Here is a 17,473-nt window from a genome sequence, read left to right as displayed (position 1 = left end):
GTTAAGATATGAAAGGTAAGTCAGGTTGGCTGTCGGAGGATGTCTTGCCGAAGAAAGGGGCTCACTTGACAGAAGGAATGATTCATGGAACGCTATTACCGTATATTATGTAACCAATTGGGCACAATAAAGTCCAATGTGAACAACTTCTGACAGACAATTATGCTACGCATGAAAGTGGCATGCCGCTTGTTTCCTTTGGAGGCATGGGAGGAAGGAAAGTGCTTTAGACTTCATGCCGTTGGCGGGCACAAATCTGGTTTGTTGAACTTTGAAAATCACTGCATCACAGCCCTAACACATTTTTTATCATTTACATTAGTCTAGCCACTTGCACATTTAAGACCAAACCACGTTCACTCATTATGTGCAATAGAATGTAGTCATACTGTATGACTGTTTATCTATTGGCTGCATTGTCATAACAGCTGACCCCCCTACCCACCCACATACACCCCCCCCCCCCCCCCCTACATACACACAAAATGACACCAAGGCCTACAGACTCAGACTGCTATTTGGCATTAGGTTTTAACCTTTTACCTCACTCACAGTCTGGGATCTTGGCGTAAGAGCGCAGGTACAAATAGAACATTGACTCACCGCATTCATGCCAATATGAATTTGTGATGGGCAGGTCGATGTTGTCTGCATTCTAAACTGAGGCCACCGGCTTTTCCCCTGTGCTCTGACTTGGAACAGGACCTCTCTTTTTGAGGTGATAACATAAAGGGACCCAGTGACTCTAGCAGATTGTCAAATAGCCAAGTGAGAGCAACAATAAAGAGCTTCACTTCCCTGCCCGCTGAAGATAACACTATAGAATGCTTGTGACAGTGGCAGAGTACTTTGAAGGCTGAAATCAGAATTTGCCAAATTTCCATGGCCTACAGTTTGAAAGAGTAACCACTGTCTGTTATGTTGGCTTGTTGTCAACTGGGTTACCATTTAATTTAGGAGAAGGTAAAACACCTGCACACAGGTTTAAAGCTCCCAGAACCTATTTATGACGCAATGTTTCGACCTTGTATAAATCATGATTTTTGCCTGATGAAGACCTACTGTATAAAGTCAAAATGTTGCACCATTAATAAAAATATGTTTTGGGAGCTTTAACCATGTGCAAGAATCAAGCAAGATCCTTGATTCTTTCTTGCCTGTCCACCACCTGGCCTAAATACAGGTACAAGATGTGCACACAACCTCCCCTGGAAACCTTACCATTTAATTTACCAATCCCAGTGTGGTCAGTATTTGTGAACCTGAAGAAGCCTCTTTTGCCAACATACGAATAAAGAGAACCAAGCTTGACACATGACTTAATGGATTGTAACTATGGACGGTATACTGTACCACATGGATCCTCTCTATTAACAATAAATCAGAGGCTGATGTTGTGGACTTTGTAACCTGAGTACTTCACAGAGTGTAAATCAGAGTATTTAATTTTCCTTTTCTAGTTTTTGTTGACTGTACAGCACTGCATTTCCACAAATGCAAACCAATTAGTCCAAGTCCATAGAACGAATTATATTCAAAAGATCAGTGTTTATGCTATTTGCTGTATTTGAATATAATGACACAAGTCTCTATTTCACTATATAAATGTTCACTTATTAATAATGAACATGCTCTAAATAGGAACGCCAAAGTGTTAATAGTTTGAACAAAACCTGTAGGCTACAGTAAGATGAATAACAATCTCTGCAAATGTATGTAGACCTCTGTCTGAATTGAGCTTTTGACCCTCATCAGGGAGACGGGAGCCTGTTTTGTGTTGACTTCGGACAAGATGTTCATCAGCTTGCCTCCTCTTGTGTGTCCACTCAGGCAGGTGGAAAAGCACTGAGTGGGTATTGTGACTGTTTTGAGGTGCAGGTGGAAGCACACCATAACAACGCGTGCGTTTAAGGTCGTCCCTTCCAACACAGGGCAGTGAGTCTGACGGTGGTGGTCAGACAAAAAGTATTATTTGTTTAGACAATTGAGTTGTTTGTCTGTTTGACTTGTCAGCTATTAAATTATGATGTTTTCTGTGTTGCGGCTTTTTCCTAAAACAACCTCAATTCAGCATTTAATGTGTTTTCTGTGACCATAATCTTCCCATTGCGGAGATTTACCAATACTATACCAATATACCAATACTTCTCATTATACTCCAAATGCCGGGGGTTACTTACCATACATTTGAAGCCAACATGCCTCTTTGTTTAGGGTGGCTAGCTACAGTAGTTGGGCCCTTACTGTATATTTCTTTACGTTTAAACAATGGACACAAGTAGTAAGCAAGAGCTTTCTTGTGCTTAGTGGAAGGTGCTTAAATTGACTTAAGCGAAGCCTATCACGCTTATAAATTCCAGGAATCTCTGTACAGTATGTTTGTGTAATAGTGTAGTTTTTGCACATTCCATTTTGATACACTTTGCTTTGAGGTTTTAACTCTGGATGAATTAACTTCAACTGCAACAGGCTTTGATTTTGTCGCATTCGTTTCAGTAGCACTAGTACAGAGCTTTATTTTAATTATTGTGAATTTTGTAAACAAGTATTCTCTTTTCCTCAGCCATTATTTCCAACCTCATATTATACTAAAAAAAATAAGCTATGGATGTTGAAAAAGGTTTAATTACGGGTTCTGTAGAGAAATCTTGTGGTTTTGAATTTCCCTGTGATGTGGCATGATGGCCGGTTGAAAGAACAACCATTAGGCCTATTGTAAGGAAGTAAGGAGAGATAAACTACATACAGTACTAAAGGCATTCACGTCACACAATTCCTTGTGCTTATGTTCAAAGGGAGAGAATAGCGTGGGTGCAGGTTGGAGTTAAAGACAATCAGGGGAACATTTACAGTGAGAGGATGCATTTGTTACACACCATTTTTGTCTCCACCAGCCGAAGGCTTGGGGGAGAGTATGTTTTCCCCTTCGTCCGTCCGTGCGTCCGTCCGTCCGTCCGTGTGTCCGTCCGTGTGTCCTCGCAGTTTGTGTGCAGCTAATCTCAGTCGCCGTTGGCCCGGTCGCTGCCAAAGTGAGCAAACACATTCCCTGGATGCCAATCTAGAACCTCTGCCCTAAATCTTTCAAATGGGCCTTTTCTAGCGCCACCTAGTGGCCGATGTTCGCAAAACACATTTCTGTGCACTACTCTTACAGATTTTGTCCAAAAATCCTACAAATCGGTAGGCAGTATCTCGACAGTCATGTGATCGACACAGATCTGTCCGATTTTGCATATTCCATCCTGATTGGCTAAGATTGGCTTCCAAAGTTTGTAGGATTGAGCCGTTTTGAACAAAATGCCTCAAATCCCAAACGCAAAGTGCAATTATCATGAAATCGCGCACACACGTTCCCACTAGGCCGAGGAAGAAATGCCACTTATTTTTTTTTAAATCAGCCTCATGGTGGTGCTATAACAGGCCCATTTGTGGTTTTACCTATAACTCCACCGATCAGTTTCAAACTTTGTAAGCGCACTCCCTAGAGTCTAAGGATAAACCTTTGCCCTGCATTTTTCACATCAGCCTTTTATAGCGCCACCTTTGGGCCGACTTATGTAAAACACATTTTTGGATATTACTCCTTGAGATTTTATCCAAAAATCACGCAAATTGGTACACAGTATCTCTATAGTCATGTGATCAAGTCCGATCCGTCTGATATTTCATATTCCATCCTGATTGGCTAATATTAGCTTCCAAAGTTTGCAGGATTGCTCAGTTTTTGAAAAAAAATGCTTCAAATCATCAACGCAGCTTGCGATTACCGTGACATTTGCCACACATATTCCCACTAGGTCAAGGAACAAATGCTACCTTTTTTCACATTGGCCTGTTATAGCGCCACCAGCAGGTAGACTTTAGCAAAACACATTTTTGGAACACAATGCTTCAAATCATGCATGCAGCGTCCGATTTCCATGAAAGGTCTAAGGTGAAGAACATATGCCACCCTTTTTACATTGGCCTATTATACAGTAGCACCACCAGGACGCACGGCCTGGTGGAGACCTGTGCTCGGAAGAGCACTGCTTCTAGTTACCTCTGTGTCTGCCCTTGCCTCCACTGGCCTTGTATTCGGTTTACTGCAAATAATTAATCAGATCAAATGCTGCTGTGGCGTCATCTTACTTTATGAATAATACACCCGGGTTGTTAAATGTTAAGCTGACACCGTCTGTCATGTTCATATCAACGGCCAAGTTGTGCAAGACATAACACAGTGCTTTGTTGCCTTGACTGTGATTTCCCAGACAGGGTTCTCCTCTGCATTAATTTGATGGCATAGGCATGTTAAAAATCTGTTTTTGGAAGCAGAACTTGCACTTTATTTCACAAGCTCGAAGTAACCAAATAAGTTACTTGTTTGTGTAATTATGTTAAGTTTAGCGGATTTATGATTACTATTTCTGTTCTCTGCTAAATGTATTTGATTATGTTGTCAGATACAGTGGGACTCACACAGACAATCTAAGGATTTTCTTTCCTGAAGCCACCTTATTTTGTGCATGTAGTTGGACGATTTAAGCCTGATTAATGCTTTGGAGACAGTCATGCAACGTGTCACTCATGACCATGTTCTTTCAAAATGACAAATCTACACTTTCTTCAGTTGATTATACGTTATTTTTGTTAAGTGACACATCACACCATACTTTGTCACTGAAGCATAAATCAGGGTTAGTTAAAATGTAGCCTAGCTTGTTTTCCTTTGCCAGTGGTAATTCTTAATAACATGTGTGGGTGTGAAGTCTTGTCTTACAGCATGTGCCTAGCTGTGATCTCCAGATATTGACTGGAAGTGGAAAACTTCAAGTATTCCTGGGAAATATGCCAGTTGACAGAATGCAAACGTAACCACACCCTTACTTTTACTTCGACAAGTCTGACCTTTGTGTCAGCAAAGAGATGGTTTAGTGTACGTACATGATGTATTCCCCTTTTCTCTGTCTCTTAAAGGACTCCTCTGTGTCAAGCCCTGCATGCTCTGGCGAAGGCAGGCACTCTAAATGTTTGACCTTAAATGTTTGACCTTAAAATGGCCCAAGTAGCCACAGCAACAACATGGAGTTGGTCAGGCAAAAATATTTGATCTCCCTGTCTCGTTTGGATGAATTGGTGTCTTGTGTGCAGATGGTGGGGGGGTGAATTTTCATTTCCCACACAAAAACTCTCATTCACCTTTACTGGATATTTCTGTTTCCTTGCCTTTTCCCGTATTATTTTGTGCATTCTGTATTACTACAGTATGCTCATACCATCAGAGTAATATTGAGGCATTTTGATCTCTGCCAGGCCGAAAGGCAGGGAGGCAAAGATGATGTTTTCACCCGTGCGCGCGTGTGTGTGTGTGTGTGTGTGTGTGTGTGTGTGTGTGTGTGTGTGTGTGTGTGTGTGTGTGTGTGTGTGTGTGTGTGTGTGTGTGTGTGTGTGTGTGTGTGTGTGTGTGTGTGTGTGTGTGTGTGTGTGTGTGTGTGTGTGTGTGTGTGTGTGTGTGTACTGGACCAATTGGTGTCAAATATTACATGTAGACTACACTCACTCAACAGGTCAAGGAACCCCAAATATATCAGTCTTATGGTGGCACTATAACAGCCCACTCTACGTTCTGACCTACTGTACACTTATACTACTGTATTATATTTTTCACACCGGGATTCCTTGCATCACAACACAGCTCCATAAAGCTGGCTTTTAACCGCACAGATTCGGCCACGAATCGGTTGCGGAAGAAGGCGGAAAGCGCCTGTTGCCGACAGGGAGCTCATCGGCAGGTTTTTGGCAGGGGGTGACGGGAACGCTATCGACCAGTATCGACGGAAAACTGAAAGACTGGACTTTCCCAGTTTGGTTGAGTCGCCCCAGGCCGTCAGTAGAATTGAGGGAGTTGAGTGGACAGTTTGCTACTGCTGCAGAACCATGCAAGCCTAAACAAGCCAGAGACAATTTCCCGTCGCACATTTTTCCTAAATACTATATTCTGAACCTCTAATCTCACTAATATCGACTCCAAAGCAAAGCTAGTAATAGTGCTGCTGTGTTGTTCTTTTCCCTCTCCGCACTAGAAGAAAATCTCCGCCTCCCCTTTCCATATTCTGTGAGTGAAACAAGTGACCAGGTCTATAAAAACAAGCCCAAAAGAAGTGACCAGTTTCACCTCTCGAGCTCTATTCCATTAGCTATTTTCTAAAAGAATGATGAGAGCAAGGCCAAATAAGCAACTACACTTCAGAAACGAGCCCAAACAAAAGCAACCCACAACTAGCAACATTATAGGAAAACAGGATCAAAGTCGCTTATAATGAGCAGACCTGGCAACACAGTGTGCATGCGCACAACTGCGTACAATAACTACAGCGTATAGTCGGTGTATAGTCGTCTGGAAAATATTTTGCTTAATTCTTTGCAGTTCTTTGCAATCTATGAACAGTTAGAAAGAGTCTCCTGTAGTCTTTTTGGTGTGGAGGCACCTTAAAGGTCACTGCCATTTACACCTAATCATTTATTCAAAACACACATTTTACTTCTACTTCTACAGATTGTCCAAAACTGACACTGATCAGATCAATACACATCATCTCTGGGGATTTGTGATCAACATGTGTACTGTATATCATTGAGATTTTTCATATTCTAAACAGAGAGCTAAAAGCGACTTCACTTTCTCTTCTGACGACAGTGGGCATGCACAAATTGATAAAGATGCATCATGATGTAGAAATGGTATACCTCTCCAGCTTCCTCGTGCCTTGATGGTCACAAACCATGACTTACACAGCCCTGGTTAGGCAACCCAGCCTGGCGTAGATCTGCATTCAGAAGAGCGCAGTTTTGTAGTCGTTACATAATTTCTCTTCCTCTAAAACCAAAGCATATTTGCGCAACTGGCCACCTGTAGCTGTTATCAGATACTGTGATAGATTTGTGTGCAGAATGCGGAGCAGCTGTTTGTTTTAGCGCTCATTGGTGCTAAAACCAGTTATTCAGTTGACCTTGGCTCACATCACTCTTGCTTTTTAAGGATCTGTCATCAATGCGTCTCTGACGTCAGACCTTTCTCATTTGATCTACAGGAGTGAAAATGTATTTAAGGGGCATGCCGCTATCTGACCGGATACTGCATCAACTAATTCTAACGTCCCTGCTCACTTCCGGCGGTAGACCTGTGTTGCATGTCTTTTCCCCTCTGTGCGCACTAGATTTCCTGTCTCTGCTCTGTCCTGTCTGAAAAACCAAGACAAATGAATTAAGAAGGGGATTCTCTCATTCCACAGTATTGCTAAAGAATGACCTAGAGAAGTCTTGTATTCTCTGCCTTAACTTGTGCCGTTTGCCTTCCTTCCTTGACCTGAGTCGCAAAGAATTTTCCTGTGCTCTGCTCTCTGGCATGGATGCAACTGCCTGCACTTTCAGTTTGTGTAACAGGGAAGCAGAAGCAGAGCAGCTGACCTTCGGTTCTCTTGTTTCTTACAGCCTAGGTCTGTTTTGTCTTCAGTCAGTAATGAGCCCTGGGCGTTTCCTGGCCGTTCTCCCAGTTCTGACAACATTATGCTGTTTAGCCTGTCCTTTGTTGACTAGACCTTTGTTACAGTGAAAATGTGTGCAATTCTGTTGGCCTTTAACTATTTCAAGTTCTTAGAAAAACTGTACACTCAGAAAACGTTTCTGTTAACGATATACCCGGCAGTCAGACCAAGTCAAATGCAAACCTATAGCAATTTACATCTGACCAGCTCCAGTCTTTTTGTATGCTTTATACATAGTAACTAAGAACTTGAGTGTTAGTCTAACCACTTAAAATGATCCCTGGCTAATAAGTCTTGCACTTGCAAGTCAATATGCCTTAATACATTATAATTGCCCTCTATAAATAAAATGAAAAACACCTTAAATATTTTATTTATTTTAGAAATAGTTAATCTTTCACTCAATAAGGACGACTCACGTCGCAAGTTGATGATGTCATTTGCCCATCTGTGGTCCAGCCCTATGGAATGTATGAAATGCATGCGCTAATAAAGACGTTCAAAACATTGTTTTGATGCTCAAATTAACCATAGAAAGTTGTTTTTTATTTGGACATTTCTAAGACAATACAATATTTAAAGTGCTTTTGTAATTTGAGTTATATTGGAAATTATAATGTACCAGTAAGACGCCCTAAGGGCGAGACATGGGCACACATGGGGAATGTTCATTGTAGGCGGCGCGACGTATTCCAGGGTGCCTATCCCGAACATGTCCGGGATATTTAATAAAATGAATTCTTTTATCGTAGGCCTCAACGAAGCCCCGGTCTAGACGTCCATCCTTGGCCGGGACTTAGACTCGGCCATCCACGGGCCGTATTCGCGCTAACGGCCAAATCGCGCCGCCCACTCCAATAATAAATCACATCTTTAGACAGGATTTTCTCCGGATTGTGTCCCCAGACCCAAAGAGAAAGTTTTTTGCGGCTGAAATAGCTTTAGATCGGGCTTCTAAATGGGTTAGCATTTTGGCTACGTGTCAGCTACCTTCCTCCTCTCAACACCCATAGGATTGACTGGAGTGAAAACACAAGCCAGTTGGGAGAGGGTCGACGAAAGCTATAAAGAAGGTCAATGGAGAAATTTCTGGCATTCTAGCACCCCTTGTGGCCGGATGGCACTGTATGAGTTAATATTGATGACGTCAGGGATCTCCACATATGATTACCAGAAAAGGCTGTCTTGGTCATTGAGTCAACAATGTGATGTCACAACAGCTATAGACATTGAGGCGTTACCCACTGACTCACTGACAGGATCTGCCGGGTCTCATAGTAAACTGCGAACTACAGTCGCAATTAAATAAGGCGTATTAGCCAGGGATTATTTTAAGTTTTATCTATACTTCCTTGTACAACGATGTCACATGGAGAAATGGCCATTCTACAAGTTCACAATGCGTCAAGTTGCAATGTGTTGTGACTGTGAGCTTATAGATTGCCTATTTTCATAGTGCAACACTGGTGTACGATGAAGTATACATTATTAAGTATAAAGGCCTAGGCTATTTTTGAGAATTTTAGCCCTAATGCCATTCTCCAAATAGGAACGCCTGAGTTAATGTGGTTAACATTTTTGCAAAAATGCAAAAATGGACATGTAAGGCTTTTACTGTGTATGTGCAGTACATTGCCACCCAGGTGACTTGCGCTACTTTCCTTATTTTATAAGGGGTTAAACACTCCCTGTCCCAAATGGCAATGGCTATTTTAAATTAGAAATTAGATTTTATTGAGATTATGTATTCTATACGGTATATTCTATTTAGTTATCGATTATTTAGGCTTTACGTCTTTTGACATAGGGCAACCTGCAATTAGATATATAGAATCAGAATCAACTTTATTGTGACATCATGCACTTGTGCACGTGTACTATAGCGTGTGAAATTCCTTTTTGTACAAGCTCGACTTTTCAGTTACAGGAAGAGTTGGAAAAGAAAAGAGAATAGAGAAGAAAGAAACTCAGAGCACAAAATAAATAACAGGAAGGCACGGCCAAATCAAATATACAAAGTCCAGTATACATAAGGTGCATAATTAAACATTAGCAATGGATAGATGGCATTACAGAAGGCAGAAATGCTGGTCAAAAACATCCAGCATATAAAAAAAGTATATAAAATCATTTGCATTAGCTGAATATAATCTATGTCAATTCAGGCAAAGTATTTAAAGTAGAAATGTTGTTGTTTTATTTTGCTATCCTTTCCTGCAAATCTACTGAATAGAATTTATGTTAAACTATTCTCGTGAATTTGCTCCACCTCTGGTGCTGTATTTAAAACAAAACAACACACACACACACACACACACACACACACACACACACACACACACACACACACACACACACACACACATATTTAGTGTACACCTGCAAATGAAATGTGCTGTTAATATATATATATATATGTCATAGTATATTAGAGAAACAGCACATTCGAGACGCGGAGCACTCGTGGTGCGGCACGGGGCGGAGCAAGCGGTCGCCAATACAACGTACTCCAGGCGGTGCGCCGCTCTATTGTCCACGACACTGCGAGCGGCTACCGAAGCCCCCCTGTATCCACGAAGCCCAAACGAGTTACGAGGCCCCCCTGGGTCCACGAAGCCCCAAGCGGCGCGAAGGCCAGCGGCGCTCGGGGGCGAAGAGCGGGCCAGGGCCGCGCGGCCGGCGGAGCGCCGCGCGAGTTACGAAGCCGTGGTGAATGCAATCGTTATATTTATGCCCAGGCCGTAAGGCCTGGGCAAGCGCACGTTAAACGCCCTGTCCAAGTGACTACAATGGAGCTAATGGCTAGGCTAGGCTAGGCTAGGCTAGGCTAGGCTAGGCTAGGCTAGGCTAGTAAATAAAGAGTAAACACTTCCGGTCTGCGGCGAGTTCAAAGCGTGACGTAACTCTCTTATCCAGTGGCTGACGTCGCCATCTGGTGGTGATTAGTGTGTGGTGAACGTCAAAACGAGTGCTCCTTGACAACTTTTACTGGTTTCTTGAACATACTGTAACATATATATATATATATATATATATATATACACACTGTATATTCATACATACATACAGGTTTATTTATTATATACAGTAAATAAACCCGACTTGACTATAATTCCTGTTTGCTTTCATTTGTCTTTTAAATTCTACCTCATCTATAATTCTAATCTCACACTCATGTACTTCCCCCTGTCACTCAGGTTCCAGAGGTGATCAGTACTATTCGCCAGGCATCTAAATCATCCCTGAAGGAAGATGCAAAACCCAAGCAGGAGACAGACGAGGCCTTCTACAACTCCCAGAAGTTTGAGGTGCTCTACTGTGGCAAGGTAGAACCCAATAAGCACGTCTTTGATGAGTGGTGATGGAAAAACATAACAGTATACGTATGTCTCATTTACAATAGTTGCCTGCCATTAGCAACACAAATAGCTGATCTACAAGCTCACAACGCGTCACAGCAGGTTTTATTAATAATTCAGGGCCCAGGCACAGACACATAGCAGCCACATTTAGCATCCTTTAAATATCACTATTGCACTGTACCATGCCCCTGTACCACCTGACGATGCCCCATGACGCAAAGTTTTGTGTTAAAATAGGGTCCCATGAGAGTGTACAATTTGACTCTGTCAGGTCCATTTGTACACTCAAGAGTTAAATTAAAACTCAGTGTACCTTTCCTGCTATAAGTGAACTGAATCTATTTCTTTTGGTGTGAAATAAAAATAACCCCAGGTGACAGTTGGACATAAAAAGGCTCCAGCCACCCTCATCGATGACTGCATCGATAAGTTCCGCCAGCATGAGTTGGAGCGCAAGCGCCTGCGTTTGCTCAACGGCCAACGGGGCTCCATCGAAAATGGCCCGGTGGAGTTTATCATGGGGGGAGATGGAGACCCCCTGTCCTCTGTCCTGGATGAGAGTCTGGATAGTTCCGACGGCCTCGGCGTGGATGACATGTGGAATGGTGGAGGTATGGATGAACCTCTTGTTGCACAGATTTTAAGCCAGCTTGTTTGAATTGATTTAGATTCATGTGAAGCTAAATCAACTGGTAGATAAGTGTTAATGTAAGTATATTTATTGTTAATTTAAGTGTATTTATTGTTACTTTAAAGGGGAACACACACCGGACGCGGCGCGTCAAAACATACACCCCCATTATTTTCAATGAACTAACCCACACCGGCGGCGTCAGACACGCACAAGCGTGGATCTGCCGCCTCGCCTCCCGCACCGATACGACGCTGTTCTATTTTTCCAGCGTTCCCGCACGGTGAAAATGTTCTACCCACGCGAGGTGTTACCTCGCGGCACTTGAAAATTGAGAATTTTCAAATTTACACAAGGATCTTGAAACTTGTGTTAAGTTTTAGAACTAAACACAAAGTACTGTCACAGGCTGATTGTACCGTCGCAGTACTGTATATTTTTCCATGTAAACTTACATTTACATATCAACAAATCATAACATGTAAGGCTGGTGTGCGGTTCAGGTAAGGGCCTGTCCACCAGCTCCAGCCAGAGCAGCCTGAGGGGAGCCTTCCCGGAGTGCATCCTGGAGGACTCTGGTTACGAGGAGCAGCAGGAGTTCCGCACGCGCTGCAGCAGCCTGGCAGGCAGTCTGCAGAGGAAGCCCAGAGACGGGGTCATGATCCCTCCCACGCGACGGCGACACGCCAGCGCGCCCAACCATGTCCAGCCCTCCGACACAGACACGAACCGCACCATGCTCTTTCAGGTACACCAAAACCATGTGCGACGCACTTGTCTGTCAATGCGACTTCGCCCAATGAATATAGTGGTCAAGGACTGTACAACAAACTTCGTCTCAACATGACATTTTTATTGGAACATGGTCCAACATGTGCTTCAGCATATTCACTTTAATACTTCAGCAGTCACAAGGAATCAGCTCCATTTGAATTCCAGTGATTGGGAGACAATGCATATTGTTTGTTCATGGGATTGATGGCAGTTAGTTAGTTGATGTTGAGGTGTAATTGACCCTTTGACAAGTACCGCACGTCATCCCGCCCCTCTTCGTGCCCCTTGGTTGCTGTGTCTTGGTTGGACAAAAATCCTTTCTCTCCATCCACTACCATTGAAATAACGTGTTTTTTTGTTGTTGTTATTCTGTGTATTCAATTCTCATTTTAAACTTGGTTTCAGTAAAAAGGAACATCTCAGGTGCAGTATAGTGACTGGGCATGTTTATAAAAGATGTATTTCTCCAAAAATGATGTTTTAGCGATTTCAACATAAACAAGGCGGAACCAGGGCGGAACAAGGCAGAAGGAGCCTGCTGGTTGGTCAGACAGTCCAATTGTTGGTTCCCTTAAGGCTTAAACAACAATGAGATAAATTGACTCTGTAAATTCTAAAACTCACTGGTTGTATGTTTTTGATGGTCTGTGCACTTGATGCACACAAGAAACACACGCATGCAAGCTTGCTTGCTTCAGCACTGTTTGTCATTCAATCTCCTTCTACATTTATAGCCTAGACTTCTTAGGACCCAGTAATGCAAATCATTTTAATGTGAAACCAGGTGTCGGTTACGAGACTCTCACTAGACTCTGTGTTACTGCCCTTTATAAAGAGCTAGTAACTCTCAATCGCAGAATATGTTGAAGCTTTATTGCTTGCATGACAGTTTGTTTTGGCTTCTCATTTATGGTTAAAGATCCTGGGTGGACTGTATGAAGTAGCGCATTTTGAAAACAAATATTTAAACCAGCAGCTGTAGAAGCTGGTTTTGGTCAATATTGAGCAGCTAGCCAACTACATGAGCTATTTATTGGCTAAAATGAATGTGCTGCAAAATTACACTAAACTAACTGCTTCACATGTAACTAAGATATTCACTGAGAAATACACATATTAAAAACCAAAGGGAGAACATTGTATTTCCTTGTTTTAGTGCAGTATGGGAGAAGGGGAGAGAATGTTTTCTCTCTGGTGGGTGGAGAAATGGGAAAGAGGGGGGATTGATCCACAAACATTTCTATACCATTATTTCATTGGAGGATTGGACCCGAGTGCAGGATGAGTCATCAAATATATTTATACTTTTTCCCCCCATGGAGAAGGAATTGTGAAAAACCTTGTCAGCTACCTAAGATTTATTTTTCTCCATATATCACAAGTGAAGCACAAGAAATAAGTGATAAAATGTCGATTTTGGTGTCATACGGTTTGTGGAGTCTTTTGAAAAACATTTTAAATAGTTCAAATAGACGATCTACAAGCTCACAATGTGTCGATGTTGATCGTCTATTTGAGGTATTTTAACATTTTCAAAATAGCAAAAAAAGGCAATGAAGTTTAATGATAGGCTAAGCCGGGTAAGGCACTGACGAAAATAGGGCCCTAATGGCCATTGTCTCATAAAGCTAATTTAGAAAACTAGAGCACAGCACTCAATACAATACTCCCTGTTGCAGTCAATTATGGGAAAAATCCATTTAGCAGACTACTGACCTTGTTTTTGTGTGTGCGTTTCTACAGTATGTGTTTCATTGAATGGATCCCTGAAAGTAGCTGTACCACATCATGGCACAATTGCCTCATTATCTATGCATGAATGGCAGATTGCCTTTTAACCTCCCTGTGTGTGTGTGCGTGCGCGTGTGTGCGTGCGCGCGTGCGTGCCGTGCATGCATGCGCGTGTGGGAGTGTGTGTGTCTCTCTCTATCTCTCTCTCTCTCTCTCTCCTCCTATCTGGAGACCTCAGGATTAAGATTGTTCTTGTCACTCACTCTCTCTCTCTCTATCTGTGTACATGCATGTGTGGTCTCTCTGCCTCTGACCGTACTATACTGTACTGTGTTTCATAGGTGGGGCGTTTTGAAGTGAACCTCATCAGTCCAGACAGTAAAACTGTTGTGCTGGAAAAGAACTTCAAAGATATCTCGTCCTGCTCTCAGGTCAGTTGTTTTCACTAGTGTCACAAGTGTCCCCTCTCCCAGCTAGATTCAGACAAGCTCTTTTCTGCAGAAGAAACCTGTGTCCTTCTTTTGTTTCGTTTTTGTTTACTTGTGCATTAGAGCTCGTCACCAAGTCGGCCCCATGTTTGGCTCTCGTGAATCGATTTACCACTGACATTTCATCGTTATGGAGAATCTGAAATCCTATAACAATATTGACAAAACAAAATTGATGTGTGTTTGTGCATCACAACATAGGCTGTGCATTAGCCCGAGTGTAGAGATCCCATTAGTACACTTTTATCTTCCATGCTCGTTGTGGGTCTGAATTAAAAAACAAAACAAAGGCCTTGTCTGATTGAGGTCTGTGCTGGTTTCTTCTTCTAACATCTATACAGGGCGTGAAGCAGACCGACCATTTTGGATTCATCTGTCGGGAGCCCGTAGAGGCTGGTCCCAGTCAGTATGTCTGCTATGTCTTCCAGTGTGCCACTGAGTCCCTGGTGAGTGTGGAGCCTACGAAATGAGAGGAACTCAGGCTTTCTTTTAACCTTTAGGCCCGTTTTCAGTGACTACCAGCTTTTTTTCCCTCCACTGTGTGTGTGTGTGTGTGTGTGTGTGTGTGTGTGTGTGTGTGTGTGTGTGTGTGTGTGTGTGTGTGTGTGTGTGTGTGTGTGTGTGTGTGTGTGTGTGTGTGTGTGTGTGTGTGTGTGTGTGTGTGTGTGTGTGTGTGTGTGTGTGTGTGTGTGTGTGTGTGTGTGTGTGTCAGGTGGACGAGGTGATGCTGACCCTGAAACAGGCCTTCAGTACGGCACAGGACCTGCAGAGCAACTCGACACAGATCCAGCTGTGCGAAGCCTGTCCCATGCACAACCTGCACAAACTGTGCGAGAGGATTGAAGGTGTGAACTCGGCCTTACGGCACTTTCATTAGTGGCTATGTCCATTTAAAGGAGTAGGAGTAGTTCACCCCAAAATGTTTTTTTCTTTTTCCTATTGATTACTAACACCATGGAGACTTGACTAAGAAAAAACATTTGATTATAGTAAATTTACCCCAAATTGATTCTGGATGTGGACCCAAATGCATTTGGGTCCTCATCCAGAATCAATGGGGGTACATTTATTGTAATCAATTTTTTTGTCTTTGGAATGCGACAAAAAACTAAAAAATATTATTGAACCCAAGTCTCCATGGCGTGAGTATTCAATTGAAAAAAAGTAATTTGGGGGGTGAACTACTCCTTTAAGCCACTCCACAAACGGAGGTCAGTGTCTCAGAAAGGACACAATAACTGCAACCATTTGTGTAAATGTGTACATTGACAAATACCCTTTAGTCATGACTACATGAATGCATTCAGTGTCTCCCTGTAAGGGTCTTACGCGAGGCAATCCTTTTTTCCATTTTGTTTTTTGTGTTACCCAGGTCTCTATCCACCTAGAGCGAAGATAGCCATCCAAAAATACCTCTCCCAGCTGACTGACAATGAGAAGGCTGATATATTTGAGCGCGTTCAGGTAATGTCTTCACCGGTAAAATGGGTGACATTTTAACTCTTCATGTCATATTAACTGATGTTTAATTTGTATTTGTATTATTGTTAATTGTGATGCATAGGATATTACTTAATTACTATAATTGTTATTCCATACAAGGTTGATTTTCCCCCACGAATAAAGGGCATTAACCTGTATGAATTAGGCAGGCATCAACTAACTATATGAACAGTTTGATGCGAAATAGTCAGCTATGCGTATTGTTTAGTCGTTATGACATTTTACTGTACGAATATATGCACGTGTGTCTGCAGAGGATGAAGCCTGGGTCCGATCAGGAGGAGAATGAGCTGGTGATTCTGCATCTGAGACAGCTGTGTGGAACCAAGCAGGAGACCCACCTCCACATCGGAGATGCCCCTCAGGTAGTTTAATCTGTGACTGAATGTTTATTCTCTGGTCCCCACTGCTGCAGCTCACTAACACCACAGTTATGTTGGGGCATCTCTCGACTGGGGTTTTAACCACTTTAACCCTAGCATCCCTATTCTGGGGCTAACATTCTGCGCGAAATAGCAAAACGAGCTTGTTGAGCGTCTATTTTCGATTAACATATTTAATGTAGAGTGAAAACGAGAGACAGCCGCTGATACGAACGACCTACGGCCTGGTCGCGACCTAGGCCACGACCTGGAGGTCGTAGGTCCCGGTTCTGGAGGTCGTAGTTCGCGGTACATACTTGTTAGGTCGCGGCCGGTCTAGTTTCGCGACCCCCGGCCGTGGTTGCGCCACCTCGGTCGTCCCCGGGCCGTTGTTGCGCGATCGGGCCGTTGTTCAGCGACCTGGGAAGTCCGCGGTCGTATTTAAAAGGTCTTTTTGCAGAATATTCTAGAGCAGCAGCGCTATTCAACCTTTTGAAGCTTGTGATTGGCTGAACCGGAGGTAGGAAGCGCTCCATTGTAGTCACTTGGACCGCGCGAGGTGCACCAAAACCTATCCTTAACCCTAACCCCAACTCTAACTCTAACCCTAACCTTAACCCTAACCCCAACTCTAACCCTAACCCTAACCCTAACCCTAACCCTAACCTGCCGACACTGAGTAGCTAACCTGCCGACGCTGTTGAAAACGAGCGCTCCTTCCCTTAGCAAGCGTAGAGTTTCTAAATTCGCGTCCCTTCCCTTAGCAAGCGTAGAGTTTCGATCGCGGCGCTCCTTCCCTTAGCAAGCGTAGAGTTTCTAAACTCGCGTCCCTTCCCTTAGCAAGCGTAGAGTTTCGATCGCGGCGCTCCTTCCCTTAGCAAGCGTAGAGTTTCTAAACTCGCGTCCCTTCCCTTAGCAAGCGTAGAGTTTCGATCGCGGACTTCCCAGGTCGCTGAATTACGACCGAGATCGCGCAAAACCTCCAGAACCGGGACCTACGACCTCCAAGTCGTGGCCTAAGTCGCGACCAGGCCGTAGGTCGTTTGTATCAGCGGCTCTTGCTGGTGAAAACACCTTGCATTGTATAGAGTCCTTG

At 43.2% G+C, this 17,473-nt stretch overlaps 1 protein-coding gene across 2 annotated transcripts in view; it reads left to right on the top strand.

The window, feature by feature from the left end:
• Positions 1-17,473, top strand: part of tbc1d4 (TBC1 domain family, member 4) — a 44,169-nt gene that overhangs the window by 2,606 nt on the left and 24,090 nt on the right. For both annotated transcript variants that reach the window (XM_080753393.1, XM_080753392.1), the window contains exons 2-9: positions 10,724-10,852; positions 11,262-11,499; positions 12,023-12,267; positions 14,366-14,455; positions 14,854-14,958; positions 15,225-15,357; positions 15,885-15,976; positions 16,270-16,380. In XM_080753393.1, coding sequence (XP_080609519.1) covers positions 10,724-10,852; positions 11,262-11,499; positions 12,023-12,267; positions 14,366-14,455; positions 14,854-14,958; positions 15,225-15,357; positions 15,885-15,976; positions 16,270-16,380 — 1,143 coding nt within the window. The remainder of the gene's footprint in view (positions 1-10,723; positions 10,853-11,261; positions 11,500-12,022; positions 12,268-14,365; positions 14,456-14,853; positions 14,959-15,224; positions 15,358-15,884; positions 15,977-16,269; positions 16,381-17,473) is intronic.

The sequence above is a fragment of the Nannobrachium achirus genome, assembly GCF_963921795.1.
Source record: "Nannobrachium achirus genome assembly, chromosome: 22".
Taxonomy (NCBI): domain Eukaryota; kingdom Metazoa; phylum Chordata; class Actinopteri; order Myctophiformes; family Myctophidae; genus Nannobrachium; species Nannobrachium achirus.
This window is presented reverse-complemented; position numbering and strand designations above follow the sequence as displayed.